General features: G+C 44.4%; 1 protein-coding gene across 1 annotated transcript in view; it reads right to left on the minus strand.

The window, feature by feature from the left end:
- Positions 1-225: 225 nt before the first annotated feature.
- The window catches only part of BAHCC1 (BAH domain and coiled-coil containing 1), a 125,825-nt gene continuing 102,056 nt past the window's right edge, over positions 226-23,994 (minus strand). Inside the window, exons 6-28 of the mRNA XM_063456302.1 lie at positions 23,857-23,962; positions 23,541-23,749; positions 23,284-23,442; positions 22,693-22,883; positions 22,228-22,606; positions 19,268-20,086; positions 14,493-14,680; positions 14,175-14,311; positions 13,931-14,041; positions 8,543-8,663; positions 8,094-8,340; positions 7,583-7,774; positions 7,131-7,369; positions 6,836-6,931; positions 6,414-6,546; positions 5,960-6,074; positions 5,652-5,727; positions 4,961-5,069; positions 4,747-4,863; positions 4,141-4,314; positions 2,363-3,444; positions 1,881-2,117; positions 226-866 (exon numbers count right to left, since the gene is read on the minus strand). Coding sequence (XP_063312372.1) covers positions 660-866; positions 1,881-2,117; positions 2,363-3,444; positions 4,141-4,314; positions 4,747-4,863; positions 4,961-5,069; positions 5,652-5,727; positions 5,960-6,074; positions 6,414-6,546; positions 6,836-6,931; positions 7,131-7,369; positions 7,583-7,774; positions 8,094-8,340; positions 8,543-8,663; positions 13,931-14,041; positions 14,175-14,311; positions 14,493-14,680; positions 19,268-20,086; positions 22,228-22,606; positions 22,693-22,883; positions 23,284-23,442; positions 23,541-23,749; positions 23,857-23,962 — 5,444 coding nt within the window. The 3' untranslated portion in view covers positions 226-659. The remainder of the gene's footprint in view (positions 867-1,880; positions 2,118-2,362; positions 3,445-4,140; positions 4,315-4,746; positions 4,864-4,960; positions 5,070-5,651; positions 5,728-5,959; positions 6,075-6,413; positions 6,547-6,835; positions 6,932-7,130; positions 7,370-7,582; positions 7,775-8,093; positions 8,341-8,542; positions 8,664-13,930; positions 14,042-14,174; positions 14,312-14,492; positions 14,681-19,267; positions 20,087-22,227; positions 22,607-22,692; positions 22,884-23,283; positions 23,443-23,540; positions 23,750-23,856; positions 23,963-23,994) is intronic.

Genomic DNA, 23,994 nt, shown 5'->3' on the forward strand with positions numbered 1-23,994 from the left:
TCTAATATGTCCCACCGTGCATTACAGACCGTTGTTTGAAAGGTACGGTATGGAAGGGCAGATGTTCGACTCGCTTCCTGCGAGCACTTGCCTGCCAGCCACAGTAAAGACGTGGGATTTGGGGAGGTAAAAAAAAAAAAAAAAAAATTTTTTTTTAAAAAAATGATATATATATATATATATTTATATTTATATATATTTTATAAAAATAAACAAGAGGGTTGCCGTCTACTCGGTCAGACTGCCCCCATTAATACAGGGTTTTTTCCCCCTGTTTACCTCTACCGTCTCCTGCTTTTAACCTGGGACGCAAAACGTTTGCAGAAATATGTATAACTGTTCTTTCCCGTCATTAGCGTTTTTTTTTTGTTTTTGTTTTTCTTGGAAAGGGAACATGTACGAAGCAGTATACATTTAGTGTAAGTCGTTGAGACCAGTCTCATGTACAAGTATTTGCTGTGTGTGTCTACACACTCGAACACAGAACAAACAGGATTCTGTTGATCTAGTTGTCTGTTAGGCGAAGGATTTGTGCGTATCCGTTTCCATGTCTGAGTTCGTGTTAATGTACATGCGACCTGCATGTCTTTGCAGTGTGCTACTTTTAGAAGTGCTGTTAGTCGTGGCTCCCGTGCCCCAGCAGACTCCTAAATGGCGTCTCAGCACAGCACTGGTACCCCCTCTGCGGTCACTAGCCGACCAGTTCCTGGGTCGTAAGTTCCTGCCAGGTAGTAGAGGTTCTGCCTGTCCTGGTAGCGCCGATTGTGGCTCATTTTGTCGTACTGCTGGCGACTCACCACCTGGCACTTGTGTGAGATTGTCTGTACGTCATTTTCATCCTCATGAGAAGATTGGTAAAGAGCATTCTACGAGAGAAGGAAAGGCACGTTAGGCATGTGATGTCCATCTTATAATCTTATTATCATCACGATCCTCTTAATAAAAGATCTGTTGGCAAACTGATACCTATTCCAAATAATTTTAAGGAAGACTTTGTTTGTATACATTCACAAGCATTTTTTTTTTTCAATTTATTAGCCAAGTGCCATCCTGACATTTACTAAAGTGTGAATTATTATTTGATGCCAGTTTTCTCCAGTTCAACTATGTTTAAGTTTCAACTACTTTGGCCTTAAAAATACAACGCATGGCCACCAACAGGTCAATAGGGCTGCTTCCTCCCATGTAGACTAAATATTGCCGGAGGACTAGAAGAAGTGTTTATAAATTCTATCACTATGTGCCATTCTACCTGTACTCATACCATTTAGTAGTATAGTATTTTAGAATTTTTTTTAAAAATATTTATTTTTATTTTTAAAGGGAGGTGTTAAATAGCCTCACTGCTTAATTATCTGCCATTTAGGAGTTAAATCGTTTTTGTAGCCCTAGCCAGACCTCTCCTGGCTGTGACTCACACATTCTGCATGAAAAAAAAGGGGTTCTTCTTCAAGCAGATGTTAACTTGTTTTAGAAGTGTTTACCGCCTGCTCTGCAGATTGAAATCTAATCACAAACCGGAGGCTCATGCAGGATTTAGGAGGCCATTCAGATCAGGAGAAAAGAAATTCCAGATTAAGCATGCAATACAGGCACCAAAAATAACTAGGTTATTTTACAGGAAGTGTTTCGGAAGCTGTGTAAGTCACATGCAGAGAGGTGTGGCTAGGGCTGTATAAACAAAGTGATTTAACTCCTAAATGACAGTGAATTGAGCAGTGAGGCTGCAGGGGCATGTTCTATACACCAAAACTGCTTCATTAAGCTAAAGTTGTTTTGGTGACTATAGTGTTCCTTTAGGGAGTCATGCTATCTCTTGTAGTGGCTTCCAGAGCTATTTTATCCACACCTGTTCTTTTCCGGACCCGGTCTAGACTCACCTTGCCATCGCTATGCCTTTTTCCCAGTTTAGTTTCTTCAGGGTGGTAAAACCATTTCACTTTCACCACCATGTTTCCGCCCCAGGACTCCCACATACTCTCGATGCGTCCGATGTAGGGTAGGTTTGGGCGTCCAGCTGACAGGAAGACCGCGCAGTCACCCACATGCAGCGCTTCCTTTCCTCGCACAATTGCCTTGTAAAACAGCTTTCGGGCTTTCCCTTTCATTCCCCGTCTCTAGAATAGGAGTTGATGACAGACTTGTTAGTGGTAACAATACAGGGAACGAGATATACTAAATAATTGTCAGAATGATCTTTACATTTAGTGCTGGTTTTGGTAAACTATGCTTATTTTCTAAGTTATTTAAAGAAAAACGGGTTTCTGAACATACATAATAGGACTCAAGGGCCTTATAAATGTATAAAACACGTAGAGGGAATAAAGGGTCACAGTAACAGTAGCTCTTTAGATAAACATACCTGGGTGGGTTCCCCAGACCACTGCCAGAGCTGGCGTGCAGGCAGGAAAGCTGAAATCTTTGGCCGGTTTTCTACAGAGGGCAGGCGGTGCTGTCTGGGAGAGGGCTCTTTGGTTTTGGGGAAGTTTGAAGGTGTTCCTTTCCTTCTCTGTTTGGTCTTTTGTCCTGAGACGAAGCACCCCCGAGAACCTGGACTCCCATCCTCCGTGTGCTGTGCCAGCAGAGCAGGTACAGGATGTGAGAGACAAGGCTGCAGGAGTAGGGCAGAGTCTCCTTCATCTGAACTTTCCGAGGAGTCCTCATTGTCTGTAGAGCAAATGCTAGAACTGGAAACCGAGCCTGAACTGGAAGAGGAAGAAGTCCCCGAGGAAGAGGAGGAACCAGATAGTTCTGCTAGAAATTGAGAGGAGACTCTAGCCTGCAGATTCCCCTCATTGTCCTCCTCCTGGTCAGAGTATGAGCTGGGGCAGTCACTGTCACAGTTCACGCCACATTTACCCTGACCAGTGTACTTTCCCAGTGCTAGACTCATTGGCAGATGGTCATGTAGAGGTGGCCTCCGTTTTTTGTCTTTGCTCAAATTAGAAGGGGCACTGTAACTCTGTCCAATGTGAAGCCCAAAGTCTTTGTCACACAGCAAGAGGGCTTTGCCGTTTTTTGTCTTCGGTGACATGACCCCCTCATGGTCAAGTTTTACCAGAAACTCACCCCCAGATTTTCTCTTACTGCCCTTTCCTTTGTCCTCATCATCTGGCCTCTCTCCTTTCTTTGTCCGCGCTGGCTTCTGTCCAGGAGTGAGGCCGGTGTTGCTACTTCCTCCGAATGGAGTGTAAGAGTTGGCCAGACTGCTGAAGGAGCCAGCTCCAAACCCGTTCCCAAAAACATGTGGTGGTTCACGGCACTTCTGCTTCTTGCTACATCCCTGTGGCTGGAAAGGGTCCCCAAGCCCACCGCTGGTCTTAGCCCCTGCCTTGCGTTTTCCTTGCGCTGCCCAGCTCATTAAATCAATGTTGGTGGAACGTGCTAGGAAATTTGCAGGTGGAAGCTGGGACTTTGCTCCTGAGTTGAACACATCAGCCTTATCTGTAAGAAAGACGAGCAGACTTAAAATTCAGACAATAAAATCCAAATCCTTTTATTATGATCCACAATAGATGTTCTTTCTAGACTGTTATATGACACGGAACATCAGAATCTAGCCCTATAAATGGAAGATATTGAATCATCAACTAATTATAAGATTAATGAAGCATGTTAACACGTCTCATTGTAAGTATGCCCACAGTAACTGGATTTATACAAACTGCACGATCACAAAAAATATTTTTTTCTGTAAAACTTTCAAATCTAGAATGCTCCTCTCCTAGCAGATAATTTATAAAATGCACAATTTATGAGCCAGTGGAAAATTACATTGTATAAGTTTAAACACTACAACATTTTAAACAAAGCGTTTTATAGCTCCTGCGATGTGTTTCCCTTTCAACAATAAACCCCTCACACTAGTACAGAAAACAGACGCATAGAAATGGGCACCCCGGATGTTTCTACTGTACAGTCAGAAAATAAATGTGCATCATGGGAAATGTGGTTCAGAAAAATGTGGGTGTCCGTCACCAAATTACAGAAGTAATAATTATAGAGGAATGAAAGCCTGTCTCATTTCTTCCAGTTTAGTGACCTGTTTTGCCATTTAGATAACGGCCTCCAGTGAGCGTAGAATGACCCAGGCGAACTTGCTCGGTACTAGTTTGGGGTATTTGTGGCGAAGGAACTTACCTGTTTTGTCTTTGCTGGTGGCTTTCTTTCCACTATTCCTGGTTGTGTCCACTGGCTCTTGGTTCTCAGGGCTTGGGTTCTGGGAAAGATCTGTGGGAGTGGTGGTGTTACTGGTAAAGCGTTTGGCTCTGCGACTCTCTGCAGACAACAACAGAGCAGGGGCGGGCTCTGTACCTGCAACCAAACACGAGAGCAATGTGACGTCTGATCAGGTGTCATCATGCTGTATTCTAGGTTAATACGGAGGATATCTGGAGGGTTAGGGCCAATGCTGAGCACCAAGAGCCAGGTAAAGAGTTCAGATTCAGTGAGCTTTTGCAGTACTTGTAAACCTGACTACATTTTACAAAGTCTGCTTGAGGACAGAGCATTAAGATCCAACAACCTTGGACGGCAAAGGTTGGACCCGCTGTTATAGGAGGATTAAAACCACGCCAAGCTTTGTGAATTCAAGATTAGGAAGATATGTGAAGCTGTGAAAAGCAGCAGGTAAAGTAGCACAGTGTCTCTGTTATTTGCATCACTTGTGAATTATTACTGAGCGTTGATGGAACAATTAAGGAACAGACTTAGAACTAACACCGTCTGCCATTTCTTGAGACTTACACTGAATGGTGAAATCTGGGGGGAGTAAACGGATGTTGTTCAAGGTGATTCTTCCCCGGTCGCCATCATCAAATGCAACAGTTACAGAGTCTGATTCCCCCTCGTCGCCAGAGGATCCTTCGTAAAATCAAGGAAAACATGGTGTCAATACATTGAGTACTATTATGGTTTTATATAAAGATAAACATGTAAATGCATCCAGCAGGCTCTGTACCTCTCACCACATTCCCTGGATAAAGACAGCGTGATTTTTGACTCCAGTAGGCACAAACCCGCGTACCGTGAGGGAGACACCGCGTAGACTGAGGTCGTACATCCACCACCTGCAGAGGTAGACACATTGTAAGAATTTTTGGTAATATTGGATTCAGTGATTTATCAGTACACCAGGGAAAGAATGTAATGAATGCAATGAACTATTATACCATTGTGGAAAAACCTATTTTGTGTTTTCTCCCATTTGTGAGATTATCTAGAGATGGGTCCTCACCACGGTCTTTGGAAGTCACAAGCAGTAGAACACTGCCATTTCTCCTCAATTTGCACCCCAAGTCTGACCCATCTCTTCACACTCAGGAAGTGCCAAACTTTCACTTTGTTGGCAATGATTGCTTTTAGAGCACCTGTCCCCAGCTCTCCACCTATCATTACTGTCCAAGGTTGGAAGCTTTGGACAGATAATGTGGAAAATGAATTGAACAGCAGGAGCAGGTCTGTGCTTTGAGCTCCACTAAAAAAAAAAATCTCCTAATCACTACATTATCTGTTGCGATTATTCAGACACAGTTAAACAACAACAGGGCCAGCACCAACACTCAGGAATCAAAATCCTTCCAGATCTACAAATCTAAAGGGAGAGAGGACAAGAGAAGGTACGTATAGCTCCCAGGAGAGAAGGTACTTACAGCTTCCTGCAGCAGTTGCTCCTGGGAATAAATCCTAGGTCGGTTTCCTCTTTCTCCCTCTATCACAATACTGTATCTGCGAGAAGAAAGCAAACCGCGTTACAAATCGGTAATGTAACAGGAGAAGGTACCGTATATCTACCCTGTTTCTAACACCAAAAAATGGTCTGCCTATGGCTTTTTATTTTTAAATATATTGGTTTTGGTTAATTTCAGTATTTATTTATTTATATTTACATTGTAGTCATCTGTACTCATTAACAAGTTTAATTAATCTGAATATTAAACAATGAGTGGGTGTCCCTTACATGTCAGGGGGCTGCAGACTGCGAATACTAGCTGCGTACAGTAAGTTGTCCTCTTTGGGTATCAGAACCTGCAGTCCTTCCCGTAGATCCCCCTTTGAGAGGGAGCAGATATGAGCTGGAAAAAAGTAAAATAAATAAATATATATATATATAAATGTGTTATTTTGTTTTTATAGTGCAACGATACTCTGTGCTTTTTGAACTAATCATTCAATGACTGACTAAATATGCAAACCATGAGCAGACTGGTAGCTCTAACTGCGTGCACGATGGGAGGGTAGCTCCATGTACCAAGTCAATGATAACCAGTATGCGATAACACAATAGGGTGTCCATGGCACACCCGTTCACCACTGTTGGCATTGAAGGTCTTAACATCTGGATGCACTCCTTTTGTTACAGTGACTAGAGGGAACTTTCACACTTCTAAATCAATCTAGATCAGGATCCTCACCACGGTCTTTGTTCAGCCCAGTGGCAGAGTTGTTCTCTTCCTCTTCCTCCGAGAAGCTGCTGTTATCATCAAACTGAAAGTCGTCTTCTACAGTGAAGCTTTGCAGGAGTCTACTGACTGCACGGCCTCGTTCCTGGAAGGAGATGGAAGACAGGAGTGAGCCGAGTCATGATACAGAAGGCACATGGGTCTATGAAGAAAAGAAAGCTTGGCTTCTTACACAGTAAGTTGTAGGGACGGAACATTACTCATTGCGTTATTACATACTTAAATCCCATGATCTCTCTGTATAGACATTCTCTAGTATTGCAGCCTTTCCATTGAAAGAGAGGGTGAAGACCCTCTCAGTGTAGCCTTCTCAATGTTGGATTCCACTACCAGTACTTTCATGTAAATCTGCCCGACCATATAACAGCCCATACCTGTTTGGATTTCAGCCGGCTGAGTTTCATCCCTTGTTTCAGTAGGTTCTTGGGTGCTCTGGATGTCAGGGCAAGGCTTAGCACGCCGTTCTTTCTCTGCACATGTGACCATAAAACAGCAGTTGGTTAATGACATTTGGAAGAAACTTATAGGAGTTGTAGTTCACTTGTGCCTGGATGGCTGCAAACTTCCTGCTCTTTACAAAACACACACACACACGAAGTACCTTTGCATGTCTGTCTGTCACATTCTGCATGTATTGTTTATATTTTACACATTGGCCTATCTGCTTACCTTAATATCTTTGCCTTTCCTGTCCTGTTTTAGGACCTGGCTAGGAGAGCAGAAAAGACTCTCACTGGGGGTGAGTGGCCTGTTGTCCATCTGCATCTTCTTACGTATGGGGCCTTTGGGGTTCCCCTCGTGGCTCATTAATTTCTTTTTCAGGGGTTTGGCAGGAAGAGCTCGAACATCTAACTTGGTGGAACGTTTACGGATCTTAACCTCATTCTCAGGGCTGGTGATGCAAGTACCTGGGATACAAGAGTTAAGACGATATTTCATAAGATAAGGGATACTTAAAAAAAAAAAAAAAAATTACAGACAAAAATATGAAAGGGTATAACAAATGTAAAAGTTTAAAATCAATTACACATTCACAAGAATGTTGCATAGTTTGTTTTATCATTTTGATATCCCTCAAAAAAAATGAAAGATAATTGTCCCGTATTCTTTGAAAGGCTCACCTAATAGTCCCTGCCTCTCAATCTTCTTCTTGGCTTTCTGGTTGGCTTCCATCTTCACTACAGAGGACGGAGATGGGCCCATCATTGAAGGATTTACAGGGGTATGCAGAGCTAGGCCAGACTCGTGACTTGTAAGTCCAGGGTGATCTTGCTCTCCATCATCACTCTCTGATTCTTCATCATGGTCCTCATCTGACATAGAGAAGAAAGATGCTATAGTTAACACAATATCCATTATCCTGTGAGTTTGGGACAAATGCGCAGCACCAGAAATATTAAAATGAGGAGGTGCAAAAGACTGTGCAGTAACAACAGATTTTATCCTCGTCCCAAGGGCTAACCGTGGTCCATCATTTAAGGACTGCATAATCTTCTGTCAATGTTGTAAAGATAGTCTTTAAGGAAATATTCCCCCTCCCACCACGCACAGTGTTTATACATAACATTTGATCATTTGTTCGCTTGCTAGTTTCCTAGTGATGGTTGGCTGTCCATGCTTGACCAGTCTCACCTGGCTCCCCAGCCCCCTCTGGGTTGGTTGCTGTCCTTAGTCTGTCCTGTCCTTTACGTTCTGCACCTTGTTTGACCAGAAGGCTTGGTAGTCTCTTTTGGAGCTTACTAGAAGGAAAAACTTCTGTACGGCAGAAAGCATTGCTGGCAGAGCCCAGGGCTTTGCTTTTCAGCTGGGAAACCTTCTGTGCCAGCTTGGATACCAATTTGTTCTGCGGGCATACCATCTTTTTACAATGCATTTTGACCTAATTGAGAGAGACACATGTCTATATAAGTCTATGCAGCTACAGTCACACACAGCATTTTACAACACAGTGATAGAAATTTGGACAAAGCTGTTAATGAGAGGTAATAAACCTTTATCTTGACTAGTAATGAGCGTGGACTGTGCCCTAATCTGTAGATTTATTCAGAGTTTGCAGTCATTCGCATCATGGTAAAACTCACCATCCCGTGGGGGTGCTCTTGGTCGCTGTAACTTTCCTCCAGTATCTTGCCCTTCTTCTTTTTGGGTTCGGCATCTGCCCGAAGTTCTGAACACAGAATCCCTAAGCTTCTGCTCATAGACCTGGTAGAGAATAGAACACACTTAGCGTGCAACTGTATACTGCGTTATGTATCTTTATGCAATATATAGCACTGAACAAACAATCCCGTCTGCTTGTTCTCCCTGTAGTCATGGCTGTTTGTGACTGGACCTGTTGTGAAGATGTCCTCAACCTCTCTACCACTTAAATAGCTCTCTTTGTAATAGGAGACCTCCCTCCTCTAAATAAATTGGGGTTTTGACAATGTCAATGTGAGTTTTACACGGGTAACTGTTGTAGAAAGCACTCATTAGTTTTAGTCTTAAGCAGTAGAAAATGTTCAAGTGCAATATTTACATTATAGTCGCACTCAAACCTATTATTTTGTGTTCTGCAGGGAATTTGAAACTCTGCATTTCCAAACATACCAGCAGATGCCTTAAAAATATCCAAAAGCAGGAAATGTGTATATTGTATGTTACGTTCACCCTGATGACTGTTCTAAACACACATTGTATGTCCATCTTCATTAATTATTCTAAACCCTCCTGGAGATTTCGGGATTTGACATCCTGTAGAATATGACTCTTTCATATTTTTAAATAGATTAAGAATTAGAATTAGAATTTGTTGGCGCTTTATAAATAATAATAATAATAATACTAATAAATATGCATGATTTGAATTTGGACGTCCCGAAATAGCAATCTTTGCATAACATGAGGTTTAGGCCATGTTCTCTGTGCTAGTAAGAACCACTGCCAATGGTATCTGAATGGTATGTGACACCATTAAACATTTTTTTTTTCCCTTTGAAAAAACCCATCAGTGGTGAAGGGGTTAAATTTAGGAAAGTGGGCCAACCGAGAGTGGATCACAGGTCAGTCTGCCTGTTGGGATTTCATCTCAGTCTGTGCTTAAAGCCAAGCTGATTTCAACTGGGCCTTTAAATCGCCCGTGAAAGCATCTCCCGCAGGCAGATCTATCAAAGCCTCTTAAATCCGCTCAGGAATCTCAGCCGGGATGGTTTAACCCTTAAAGGCTGGAGTTTGTGGCATGAGACCTACTAAACAAGTATTATTTCATTGTAGAATAGCACGGAGTATAATCAATGGTCTCCCCAGGCAACATACGGAATTTTCAGACCTGGAGGCTGTCTGGTGCCTTTGTTCTTAACGTGATGGCAGCATAATGTGCATTAAACGGGTTAATAGAAAAAGGTTCCAGGTCTCCTTCAACTTATTTAGCTGTTCGTATGGATGAGGCTGATTTCAAATTCACTAAACAGCAGGGTGCAGCTTAGGAAAGATGCGGGTGGCTGCTAGGCAACTACCTCTGCTTCTGGCCTACTGATGCCCAGCAGAATTGGAGAACTGCATGACAATGATTGAGGATAAAGCAGTGCTGGGAGAGGGCTGGTAACAGAGGAAAGAAGAAGGTGGGAGAAAGCTGTGCCGTGTGAACGCCGGTTACGGAGGAGAAGGCGAGAAAACGCAGTGATAGTCAGTAATCCGGTAACTGAGTAGAAGGCGAGAAAGCGCAGTGATAGTCAGTAATCCGGTAACTGAGGAGAAGGCGAGAAAGCGCAGTGATAGTCAGTAATCCGGTAACTGAGGAGAAGGCGAGAAAACGCAGTGATAGTCAGTAATCTGGTAACGGAGGAAAGAAGGTGGGAGAAAGCTGTGCCGTGTGAATGCCGGTTACGGAGGAGAAGGCGAGAAAACGCAGTGATAGTCAGTAATCCGGTAACTGAGGAGAAGGCGAGAAAACGCAGTGATAGTCAGTAATCCGGTAACTGAGGAGAAGGCGAGAAAACGCAGTGATAGTCAGTAATCTGGTAACGGAGGAAAGAAGGTGGGAGAAAGCTGTGCCGTGTGAACGCCGGTTACGGAGGAGAAGGCGAGAAAACGCAGTGATAGTCAGTAATCCGGTAACTGAGGAGAAGGCGAGAAAACGCAGTGATAGTCAGTAATCCGGTAACTGAGGAGAAGGCGAGAAAACGCAGTGATAGTCAGTAATCCGGTAACTGAGGAGAAGGCGAGAAAACGCAGTGATAGTCAGTAATCCGGTAACTGAGGAGAAGGCGAGAAAATGCAGTGATAGTCAGTAATCCGGTAACTGAGGAGAAGGCGAGAAAACGCAGTGATAGTCAATAATCCAGTAACTGAGGAGAAGGTGAGAAAACAGTGAGTCAGTAATCCGGTAACGGAGGAAAAGGCGAGAAAACGCAGTGATAGTCAGTAATCCAGTAATGGAGGAGAAGGCGAGAAAACGCAGTGATAGTCAGTAATCAGGTAACGGAGGAGAAGGCGAGAAATGCCGGTAATTGAGGAGAAAAGGTGAGGGAACGTGGTGCTGAGAGCATGCCGGTGATTGAGGAGAGATGGTGAGGGAACGCGGTCCTGGGAGCATGCCGGTGATTGAGGAGAGATGGTGAGGGAACGCAGTGCTGGGAGCATGCCGGTGATTGAGGAGAGATGGTGAGGGAACGCAGTGCTGGGAGCATGCCGGTGATTGAGGAGAGATGGTGAGGGAACGCAGTGCTGGGAGCGTGCCGGTAACGGAGGAGAGAAGACGAGGTGTAATGTTGGTAAAGGGAACTTCTGACCTTTTTTTTTTTTACAGAGAAAAGAGTGAAAAAGCTGAAAACGTATGAAGGGAAGAGATGAATGGAACAGAGGGTGGACACCATGACATGAATGGCTTATAGAAGTAACAATCTGCCCAGATAGACCGGGAAGCATTCATTGCAATAAACATTATTATGTACAATACATACATCACACAAGGTGGCATGAAATGCAATACAGAGGGTGTTCTAGTAGCGCAGGGCCTCTGGCTGTAAAGGGGGCTGTAGGGGGGGTTGAAATCAATCCAGACACCGATACGATATAATGAAACCTCATCCTTCTATTGCTGAAACGATACTGTGTACATCACATGCAAATGGCTCAGCTCTGCCCTGAGCTAATTCTACCCCCTTTCCACATTACTAATGACACAGCCTTTAACTCTTAATCAGCTGTTTGTGTAATGGGGTAGAGGGCACAGAAGGAGGGGGCACTAATCCCTCTGCCAAGGATGCTCTTAAAAACACAGTGGCCCAATCAGGTCTCCAAATGGTCACCAGAACATACGCTGCCCCTTGTCCCAGCGGCTCTGCCAACCAAAACACGCCATCTTTTTGTTCAATTCCTTTTCTTTCCCCCAACCGTGCAACATTTTGCTAATGTTTTCTGACATAAAACCCAGACATTATTTTTTTTCTCTCTCTGTCTTAATTGAGGGAGTCATTTAGTAGAGATTTAACTATTATTACCAAATCATGGTGCTTGATGCATTGCATACAGTCTCTCCAATCATGTTTGGACTAGCTTGGAGGATTTATGCAAATTGCCCTGCCGGGATAGGCAATTTGTAGCAGAGAAGAACAATTATACAGGGCCCGTGTGTGCGAGAATAGCTGCACCAGGCGGTTAATGGGTAATAGCAGAGCGCTGGAAGCAGCAAGCGGCACCATAATGTGACCAAAGGCGGCTGAATGGCACAGACAGAGGATTCTATGCTGTACTGTGCCACGTTTGTGTGGTCCAACCCACAGATTTAAAAAAAAAGATATATATATATATATATAAAAATTATATACACTGAACAAAATTATAAACTCAACACTAATGTTTTGGCCCCCATTTTTCATGAGCTGAACTCGAAGATCTAAGACTTTTTCTATGTACACAAAAGGCCTATTTCTCTCCAATATTGTTCACAAATCTGTCTAAATCTGTGTTAGTGAGCACTTCTCCTTTGCCGAGATAATCCATCCACCTCACAGGTGTGGCATATCAAGATGCTGATTAGACATCATGATTATTGCACATGTGTGCCATAGGCTGGCCACGATAAAAGGCCACTCTAAAATGGGCAGTTTTATCACACAGCACAATGCCGCAAGTTTTGAGAGAGCGTGCAATTGGCATGCTGACGGCAGGAATGTCCACCAGAGTTGTTGCCCGTTAATTAATGTCAATTTCTCTACCATAAGCCGTCTCCAAAGGCGTTTCAGAGAATTTAGCAGTACGTCCCACTGGCCTCACAACCGCAGACCACGTGTAACCACACCAGCCCAGGACCTCCACATCCAGCAACTTCACCTACAAAATCGTCTTTGACCAGCCACCCGGACAGCTGCTGCAACAATCGGTTTGCATAACCAAAGAATTTCTACACTCACAGAGATACCGTGACGAGATCCTGAGGCCCATTGTTGTGCCATTCATCCACGACCATCACCTCATATTGCAGCATGGCCCCATGTTGTAAGGATCTGTACACGATTCCTGGAAGCTGAAAACATCCCAGTTCTTGCATGGCCAGCATACTCACCAGACATTGAGCATGTTTGGGATGCTCTGGATCGGCGTATATGACGGCGTGTTCCAGGTCCTGCCAATATCCAGCAACTTCGCACAGCCATTGAAGAGGAGTGGACCAACATTCCACAGGCCACAATCAACAACCTGATCAACTCTATGTGAAGGAGAAATCGCGGTCACACCAGATACTGACTGGTGTTCGGACCCCCCCGGACCTCCTCAATACAGTAAAACTGCACATTTTAGAGCGGCCTTTTATTGTAGGCAGCCTAAGGCACACCTGTGCAATAATCATGCTGTCTGATCAGCATCTTGATATGCCACACCTGTGAGGTGGATGGATTATCTCGGCAAAGGAGAAGTGCTCACTAACGGATTTAGACAGATTTGTGAACAATATTTGAGAGAAATAGGCCTTTTGTGTACATAGAAAAAAAGTCTGAGATTTTTTAATTCAGCTCATGAAAAATGGAGGCAAAAACAAAAGTGTTGCATTTATAATTTTGTTCAGTGTATATATGAATAAATAAATAAATAATATATAAAGGTAGAATATAAAATATATACTAATATATACTCCGAAGGCCGGTTATAGAGGAAGAGAAACGTTGATTAGATCTGTGGTCTAACGTGATATCATTATGTGGACGGTATCTTTTACAGCACTTGCTAAATAGGGATGCTAACCCCAGCAAATTAATAGTAGGATAAAAAATATATATGCAAAGTTACTCCAGGCACTACAGTGATTTGAAGTGGTGATGGTGCCTGTAGTCTGAATGTGCAGCATTTTGTTTTGAATAATGCACATACAGAGTTTAACCCCCGCTGGCAGTGTTATTAGCTGGCCCAGGACAAACATTTAAGCTTGGTTCAAGCTTTGATATATTTTACAGGGATAGAACATCAATTATTATATTATTCTAAACGCTTACTTGGCTTTCTTGTTCTCGTACGTCCGGTGTGAAGATGGGGCACGACAGTGCGGGCGTTTTCTTGGCCTCCCTGGTCCCCTTCGTACTGGACTCCTAGAGCTCTCCTCCTTACTGAAAAATAAAAGGAATAGATCGTTTTTGTTAGCAGTTAAATCCGCAGAAACGGACCTATTAACCCTTCCTGTGCGTCGATGACAGGATCGTAGCACCATAGTAATGACAATATATCGCATTATTCTCCCACCTGTGGTCATGTCGCCTCTGCAGCTTCGCCAGCTCTCTCTGCTTTTCTTTGTATCGTCGTTGGATCTCTGCAAGTTTCATTCTCATTTCTACCTCCTGGGTGTCCAACTGGTCTATGGCAGCTTTCAAGGGACAAACCTACCCGGGAAGATGGAGGAAGAGAGGACCATTAGTCTAGAAAAACTTTGTAAGCTAGACATCTGATTTGGAGCAGGAGGCAATACCTCTTCAGATGAACCCTCTGTAGGCTGCAGATACCTTCTGCACAATTACTACAGGCTGCACCACACTGGTCACTTTGTATCATTTCTGTACTCACCGGTTTGGTTTTTGGAGTCCAGGTATATGTCCGTCGAGACAGTCGGACCCGAGGAGTGATGTTAGGGCAGCAGGGTGGCAGAATCTGTGGGCTAGCACCATCCAGGCTCACCGCCTCAGCCAGAGACCAGGCTGCAGCAATGGTAGCAAAAACCTGAAGATCCGAAACCACGGATTCATTGTCACTGGCTGAAAAGAGCAAGGAGACGAGATTTAGCAAAAATACAGAGAATAGACAGAGCAGATATCTCCAAATATTGGGAGTACATTGCTGACCCCATTATACACTTTATCAAGAAGGCTGCTCTCACTGTAATTTATCTCCATGTAGTGGATCGATTCTGTATTTTACTGATTGTCTGTCTGCTTTGCATCACCAGCACTCACACGTAACACTTTATTTTATTTTTTTTGTGCAAAAATCTAAACGTAAACTATATTATAATCAATCTCTATTGATCTAATATTCTGGTACATTCATGATCTACCTTTCAGCCACGTCACTATCAAATTGGTTGGCAGGCGCGGTGGGAGTTACTGAACGTGCCTACTATACATTCTGACACTGGCAGAGCCATTCAGCAGGTCCGAAAACCCGCTGTGGATACCAAACGATAGGGACACTGTGGATCAATGCTTTATTAGTACTGAGGAGTGCAGCTCGTTATGATATCTACATCTACCAGAACAATCTATTCTCAAACACCGGCGATGGAACTCTGAACGAGGAATTTATCAAATCAGATTTCTGGCATAAATGTCACAGTTTTGGTGTCACCTCACTGTTTAGTGAATAAGCCCTGCATGTGACTGCAATGTGTGGAGCTGTGTCTGTAGCATTTAAATGGATCGAAACGCAGGACTCTTGGTGAAGGAGACAAGTTACAAAGAGTAACATTAGACGAGGGATGTAGGTGTCAGAATGTGACGGGCAGTAAACAAGCCTAGAGAGGCAGCAATGGCACACACCTCCGTTTGCCAATTACTAACAGGGCTGGCAGTAAAAGATGCCGTCCGAGCGTGTTTAGAGCCATCGTCCAGACACCCAGGCATTGATGTGGTTGCATTTCTGTGCTTTACTTTCTGCACTATGGCAAAGCAATCAATGCTAAAAGCCCCTAGTTAAACATCGCTTCCTGCACTTTATCAGCGGCTGCATGTGTCCATCTGTCTTCCAACTGACAGCGCACTTCCCATGACTCCCCTGACAGCCGCTCACAGAGGGCACAGATAGCAGGATTTTTACCATCACAGCAAGCGTGCATGCGCGCCTAATACACACACTTCAATTTATAACATGAATTGTCTTTAACCAAAGTGAATCTTAAATGTCACACCAAAATACCAGAATTAGAAAATATTTCAAATCTGCTATCATGGACTATGATTTGTGGTTTCATTGTTTTTTACCTACATGTCACATCACAGTTTAGTGGAGAAACCCCCACACTCCCCACCAGCTATTTCTTTCCCCAACCATTCACTCCAACATATTACTGTTTATAAAATAAAGCCCAGTGTGGTGCACTGCGTGGAATACCATGTGTCCATAAACCTGGTAGGATTATTCAATGAAGTGACATCTCAAATCAAAGGTAAAAATAGCCCAACTAGACACATTCTGTCAGCTCGCTTCGTTTGGCGTCTCTAGATTTGCATTAAATTATTATTCTTGTGTTGTTTGTGGCCTTTGGTGACAGCAACAGACAAATGAGAATCTCTTACGTCTGTAACGGGCTGATAATTTACTGTTAAATATATATATATATATATACCCTTGTAAGATTTCGCTATAGACTGTGCTCTACCAGTACTGCCACCTGTGTGCTATACGTAGCGGTACACTATATACTGTTCCTGTGGCAGGCTGTGTGCTATACGTAGCGGTACACTATATACTGTTCCTGTGGCAGGCTGTCTGCTATACGTAGCGGTACACTATATACTGTTCCTGTGGCAGGCTGTGTGCTATACGTAGCGGTACACTATATACTGTTCCTGTGGCAGGCTGTGTGCTATACGTAGCGGTACACTATATACTGTTCCTGTGGCAGGCTGTGTGCTATACGTAGCGGTACACTATATACTGTTCCTGTGGCAGGCTGTGTGCTATACGTAGCGGTACACTATATACTGTTCCTGTGGCAGGCTGTGTGCTATACGTAGCGGTACACTATATACTGTTCCTGTGGCAGGCTGTCTGCTATACGTAGCGGTACACTATATACTGTTCCTGTGGCAGGCTATGTGCTATACGTAGCGGTACACTATATACTGTTCCTGTGGCAGGCTGTCTGCTATACGTAGCGGTACACTATATACTGTTCCTGTGGCAGGCTGCCTGCTATACGTAGCGGTACACTATATACTGTTCCTGTGGCAGGCTGCCTGCTATACGTAGCGGTACACTATATACTGTTCCTGTGGCAGGCTGTCTGCTATACGTAGCGGTACACTATATACTGTTCCTGTGGCAGGCTGTCTGCTATACGTAGCGGTACACTATATACTGTTCCTGTGGCAGGCTGTCTGCTATACGTAGCGGTACACTATATACTGTTCCTGTGGCAGGCTGTCTGCTATACGTAGCGGTACACTATATACTGTTCCTGTGGCAGGCTGCCTGCTATACGTAGCGGTACACTATATACTGTTCCTGTGGCAGGCTGTCTGCTATACGTAGCGGTACACTATATACTGTTCCTGTGGCAGGCTGTCTGCTATACGTAGCGGTACACTATATACTGTTCCTGTGGCAGGCTGTCTGCTATACGTAGCGGTACACTATATACTGTTCCTGTGGCAGGCTGTCTGCTACACGTGGCAATACACCATACACTGTTCCTGTGGCAGGCTGTCTGCTATACGTAGCGGTACACTATATACTGTTCCTGTGGCAGGCTGTCTGCTATACGTAGCGGTACACTATATACTGTTCCTGTGGCAGACTGTGTGCTATACGTAGCGGTACACTATATACTGTTCCTGTGGCAGACTGTGTGCCATTATGCTCAGTTATACATTATCAGGCCCAGAGTTACAATGTATCACTATACATGGCAGTCAGCTTTTGGTGGAAGTAATAAAATCCTCCTTCTTAATGGTTGCTGTAAGAAGTGGCTTTGGAGGGCATGGTCGGACGAGTTTGGTGTCCCCGTGGTGCACGAGAGCCTGTGATTAGGTAGCAGGCAGCACTCACAGCTCCGGCTGCAATGTTTGTGTTTAATAATCTCAGAGGAGGGGACAATACCCAGCCTGCGGGGAAATTAACTTCATATGATCTCTGGGCTTTTCGCCTCTCTTAGCATAAAAACCTCTCCTTCCCTCCAGACTTCTGGCACGAGAATAGAGACGACTACTCCCTGCTATAATGATCTTAACCCCTCCTTTGCCAGAGGGTGTCTAGTCTAATATAGCTGTATTCATGATTAAATGTGACAGTACAACAGACAGCAGAAACACCTTCAAACATTGTCCCACATTCACATGTTTACAGATATGCCATGGTCACTACCTGCACAAAGAGGCGTGATTAACACGGGGATTACTGATAACTCAGCGATTGGTAACTTTTATATAACCATCTATTAAAACGCACTCCCAGATCTGTCACAAAGTGTCTGCCCCCTCAGATAATGGCACAGAATGAGGACAGCGGTGACTCCAGTTCCGTTGACAATTTAGCAGAATTGTTTATTCACTGACCTGGGGAATGGTGGGGATTTACAGGGGACCTACAAATAAAAGGGATCCCCTAAGCAACATTCCCAGTTACTGGGACACACAGTTTAGCAACGGTTTGCCCTTTTACCTGGGTCCCTTACTGGGCTCCGAGGCTCCCTGGAACTCAGCTGATGTGCTCTGATTTCTGCAGAAGTTGGACGTCAACCCAGTTGCAATTCATTGGCTGAGAGTGGATCAGAGGACTGCTCTCAGCCAGTGAATGGCACACTGTGAATGAAAATCCACACAGAATGGACATTAAACAAGAGTTCTGGGCTGGCTAACGCTGCACATACAGACTACAGACCATTCTATTAACTATTTAATGGACAGAATAGGCAAATTGAAGAACGTTTAGGTGATTAGTTAGGTGGTCTTAGCCTAAACATTTGATTTCCTGTTTAATTCTGCACAATCGCTGGTTCAGCGAATACATTCTGGCATGAAGTTTTCATTAAACTGGGAGGGAATTACAGAATTTGGAGACATTTCTTAGTTTAGTTATTTTGCCCTATAACTTCCCTGATCAATTCCTGATTATTTGGTGAATGACCCTGCTTTGTAAAAAGGTTTCCAAATACAAAGTGTTTTCATGTAGAAATTAAAGGGACACCATTGTAAAGTGCTATGGAATTTGCTGGCGCTATATAAATAATATAATAATAATAAGTCACCCAGATCATGTTATCTCAATGACGTGGTCTGGGGGCGGTGGTCCTGTCCCTTTAACCCTGCAATGTAAAACACTGCTTTTTTTGTTTTTGTGAAATTGCAATGAAACAATCATACTGAAAGCCACTAGAGGCACTTTCTTGGCACTGACGGAGTAAAATGCTTTCCTATGTATAAGCTTGGCTGATATCAACTCTTCTCCGAGAGGGAAAGGCTTTATATTGCTGTTAAAATACCGACCCTGGAAGATTCTCTAATCACAATCATCTTTTTCCTCTGGAAAAAACATGTTCTTGAACCTTCATGGGTGGTCTGGCATAGGCTAAAGATAAATAATTATATGGAACTCTATTAGCCACAGACAGTGAAGGATAGACTCACCTTTTGTGTCTTTCTGCTGCTCCTGAAGTGCCAAGTCAGCCAACTCGCTTAGTAGAGCGATCCCATGAATACCTGAGCTGGGGGGCAAGGATGGAGAGTCCCTTGATAAAAGGCTCACGTCGTCCTGGAAGGAAGGTAATTCTCCTAAGGAGATACTGGCTGCTATTAACGAGTCCAGGTTGTACATGAACTCTGGGTCTTCCGTTGTAACTGGGGAACAGGGTGGTGAAGGAACGGAGGGCTCGTCCTCTGCTACCCCTGCATCTTCAGTATCAGGGACTCTGACTTCTTCTGACACAGTCCGTTCACCCTCACTGGCTTCAATAACTGGCTCCTCTGTGGCCACTGGAGCCACTGTTGACCCATCTGAGATGTTTGGCAACTGTCCAACTGATGTGTCCATAAGCTTCTCATCCTCACCCTGGTCTGCTCCCTGATCCCTCTCCTCATGTGCAGATTCCGTTTGTTCACCAACTTTTTCAAACACCTCTGGTTCATCCACACTTCTTGTTGCTGTGGGCTCTTCGCATTCCATCACCTGGGACTTAAGGACCTCAGGTCCCTGACTACAAACCTCATTTAGGTCTGTCTCGCCCAAGTGAACCAGATCGGGGGTGACCTCCATTGAATCCCCTGAGACAGGTGTCTTACACTGGGATTTTTTGGAGGGGGTAAACGTCCTTGATTGCTCAGGTTCTGCAGCAGCTGATGCTCTTTGCATAGTTTCAGGGTCAGCAGGGTCTGCGGAGTGCACGTGGTGGGGAGATGGGGAGGTGTAAGATCGGACAACATCTGGATAGGTATACCCAGGAGGCAGATCTACAAGGTGGGAGGAAAAGGAGAGTCAAATGAATTCAACCAACAAGTTATACTGGAGATAAAAACAGAGGCAAATGCGTTCTCGTAGCGTATCCAGTTAAAGTGTTAAAGTATATTGCATTACTTCCAATATCTTCCATATATAAATCAAACGTTAGACCCCACTTTGTGCATAGAATGACATGCTTTCTGAATATTGTATAGAAGTCTGGTAAACCATTAGATACGGCTGTGTAAATAAGAACTGTCTATGTTGTCTGGGTGGATGACAAAAAAAAAAACTATACATAGATTAGCAATGTCTACTTACATAATCCCTATTTCGTTTTCAAATAGCGAAAAGCTGCATATACAGACTCCACGCACTGAAGTTGTTATGGTGCTGTGAGTAACCCTTTAAGAGGTGTATTCAGTAAGACCGGTGTTACATGACAATGCATGACACTGGGCTGCACAGGTCGAACAGTTGCATATTTTTATGGCATCTTGGTTATTAAATGTCCAACGTTTTGTAGGTTCCTAGGATCCCTATCAATGCAGCTTTTATGGAAAACCCTTCCTTGATAGTGGGCTGTATTTTGCAGGAGAATCTAGATGCCTACTTTTAATGGAGAAAATGAAAACATGAGAGGGGAATGCGGTGATCAATAATCAAAAGGAAAAAAATAAATCTGAAATAAACTTAAGGGAAATAAATATTGGCTTATTTTCCTCTGACTAACATGAGGGATAACCAGAAGATTATGAAAAAGAAAACACAATAGTATTGTCTTTATTCTCCCCCCGCCACCCAGTTTGGTTGTCCCTAAAATAATGGTAAGAATAGTCAGAGAAATGGGGTGGATGGGGGGGTGCACCTTGTTGATGTGGGTGACAAAAAGGCAGTCTGACCATTAGATGGATGGACGTAGAAGACCTCATGAAAGGGAGTACAAGTGATTGAAGGGGGATAAGATAGATGGACAGAAAGGGAGGTTAGATAGAAGGAAGGGATTAGACAGATTTGGAAGATGGATGTAGGTAGCGGGAGTCATTACCCCGCTGTTTTCTGGGTGTTTATGCCGCTGACAAAGCTGAGGAACAGGTAATAAATGTTGGGCTGCGGCTCTGAAGGTGCCCTGGGATGGCAATGTATCCCTTGGCTTCTCGTACTCAGATGGTTATTGATGGTGTTCATCCACCCTCCTGACAACATGATCAGATGAATAGCATATCCTTCCTCCAGCCTAGCCCCTCACAAGGTCTGTTCAAGGAGACCAGGATGACTCATAACATTGGGGTTCAAGTGTTGCTCTTTGAAGTACTATGTTATATTGTGCGGCTCAGACCACAGACCTTGGACAAACCATATTCATAGAGAGAAAACACGGGCTTGGGAGCTGTCCCTCGATATGGACAATGTGACACATACCAACAGCTATCACTTTAATCATTATTTTAACTCTTTGACGGTATGTCGGGGCCAGTAATAAACGGTAAAGAATCTGCTAGGGATCTCGAACTGGCAGGGCGCTGATACAGACACATTCCCAGCCGTGTGCCGAGACGCGGTGACAAATGGGCCTTGCAGCATGCAAATATGTTTTTAATTTAAAAGGCAATCAATATTGCTGTGCAACTCATTTAATGAGATGTGTGGGTCTACGCCTCCTCTGAAACCGCTTCTGTACAATTTCTAGTGTGTGCTCTGTTTAACCTATTCAGTGCCAGAGCACACGGTCAGTCGGCCAATCTATAAAATCGCTGACTGCAGGCTGATTCTGTGTGCGAACAGGGTACACGCTGTGTCAGCAGTATTCTGCAGGACACATCGCTGCGTATGGCCTTACATTTTAAGTATTAGTGTCTCCTGCAAATGATCGAGTCTGGCCCTCCCTAACAGAACGAAGTGGGTGCTCATACCCGTGGCACAACACAGCGAGGTGAAGCCCGAGTCCAGCTATTGTTGAGCTGATATTAGTGTAACTGAGGGTTCTGAAGCCTCACCTGGGTCACATGTAGCTATGAATGTTACATTGTACAAGTCTGTCTATTCTGAACTAGTGCATAAACTGAACGTTTGGGAAAAGGTGAAATTAAAGACAGGAATGACATGGGTGAGGCTCAGCAGAACAAAGCCAAGGGACAGAGTTCAGACTTACCGGGTTCCAGTGATTTGGGGTAGTCTTTGGGGGGCTGCCCCTCCCCCCTTCGCTCCTCTCCTTCCTTCCCCTTGGAGCTCTGCACAGGGACAGGGCTGACAGCTGGAGAGCTGGGCATCAGAGCGGAGCTGCCGTCTGGGCAGGCAGGTAAAGTGCATGGGGCCAGGGGCCGGGGTGTGGGGCATTTGGACGGAGGCCTCAAGCCGGGTGAATGGCAGCAAGGAGACAGTTTAGGTGGGGCTGGCGCAGATGGAGGTCGCAACAGCAGGCTGGGCGGAGTCTGGCTCTTGGAGGTGTTTAAGGCATCTGCTTTGTTTTGGGGTTTTGTGACCTTTTCTGGGTGGTCTCCGGATTCTGGCAGATGATCCTCTGGCTTCCGCTGTCGGGGGTGAGATCAGAAGGTTAATGTCCGTGAAAGAAACCTGGTCTGTTTTGAGATTGGGTGATGCCTGTAATGTGACATACCTGAAGGTGGCTCTGTCTCTGAATCTCCAATGCCTGCGCAGCCCGCTGTTGCTGCAAAGCATAAAGTTCCTGCTGCCTCAGGAACTGCGACCTGGAGTAGACTGGGAGCTGTCCTGGGTGCTGAAGGTGAGAGGGAGGTCCACGGCTTGGGTACATCGGTGGCCAGAGAGAAGCCTGATCCATGACTTCGGCTGGGGAGAAACAAGTGTCATAGTCACCATCACTAAGACATGAGTCCTATCAGTAGGACAAAGTACTGACATGTTAACGCCTATCACCCATAGACACTAATTACCGATTAATTAACTAGCACCCACCTAACACAGCTCAGAGCTGTAATCACACCTTAAAGACATAAAATAGTCATTAAAGAGCTCTTTTACAGCAATAGTAAAGTACTGAAATTCACATTCATGTAAATTAAAACAAGACCTATCACAAAAAGGGGAAAAAAACATTCACCAGTGGAATAAAATCGGTCTGTATTTTATGAAACCGATTTAAACAATGTAATCCTTGTGGCTATGGAAATCGTGCTCTATGGGTCTATTTTCCAGGTCTGATACTGGTGAAACTTGGTAGGTGCCGTACCTAGCGGGTGTGGAGCTGTGTGGGGTGAGGGCTCCGGAGGTAGGATGACCAGCTGTGCAGGAGGTTCCTGGGACAGGGGGAAAACTGGTTGCATGGCACTAGGCATAGATGGGGGAAATCCTGGTGGAAGATTCTGGTGAAGAGCTGGATGACTAATGCCTGACGAAAGAGAAAATTCGGTAAAATCATACTCCAGATGACAAGACAGACAAGACTTCTAATATGTGAAACCATTTTGTGAAAATATATTTGCTTACCATAAGAATGCCCCCCCATCCATATGGAGGGGCTCCTGGTTCTAGGCAGCCAGTGAGGGTGCGTTGGGTGAGTGTGTGATGTAGGATCTCCTCCCAGTTGGCTGGCCTGGAGGGATGAGCCCCCTGCTATCATCAGATGAGACGTCAGGTCTCCTGGACAACCACTTGAAGGATGGATTCGGGCAAACTCGACCAGATCCTTGTTCTCCCTGCAGTAGATCGTAAAGAACATGCAACGTATGGATTTGCCAAACAGAATGATTTGATGCAGACGTATTAGTGCATTTATGGAAATAGGTGAATGAGTTATACTCACTGCATTAGGAGGTCTCTCCCAGGAATCCCAAGTCTTTCCTCACAAAGACGGTTCCTCTCCTCTTCTGCATCTAGATCAATCACATGCATGGATCGTCCAGACCCGCCTGTTAAACAGGAGTTTGAAAAGTTATCTACC

This window comes from Pelobates fuscus, chromosome 5 (assembly GCF_036172605.1).
Source record: "Pelobates fuscus isolate aPelFus1 chromosome 5, aPelFus1.pri, whole genome shotgun sequence".
NCBI lineage: Eukaryota > Metazoa > Chordata > Amphibia > Anura > Pelobatidae > Pelobates > Pelobates fuscus.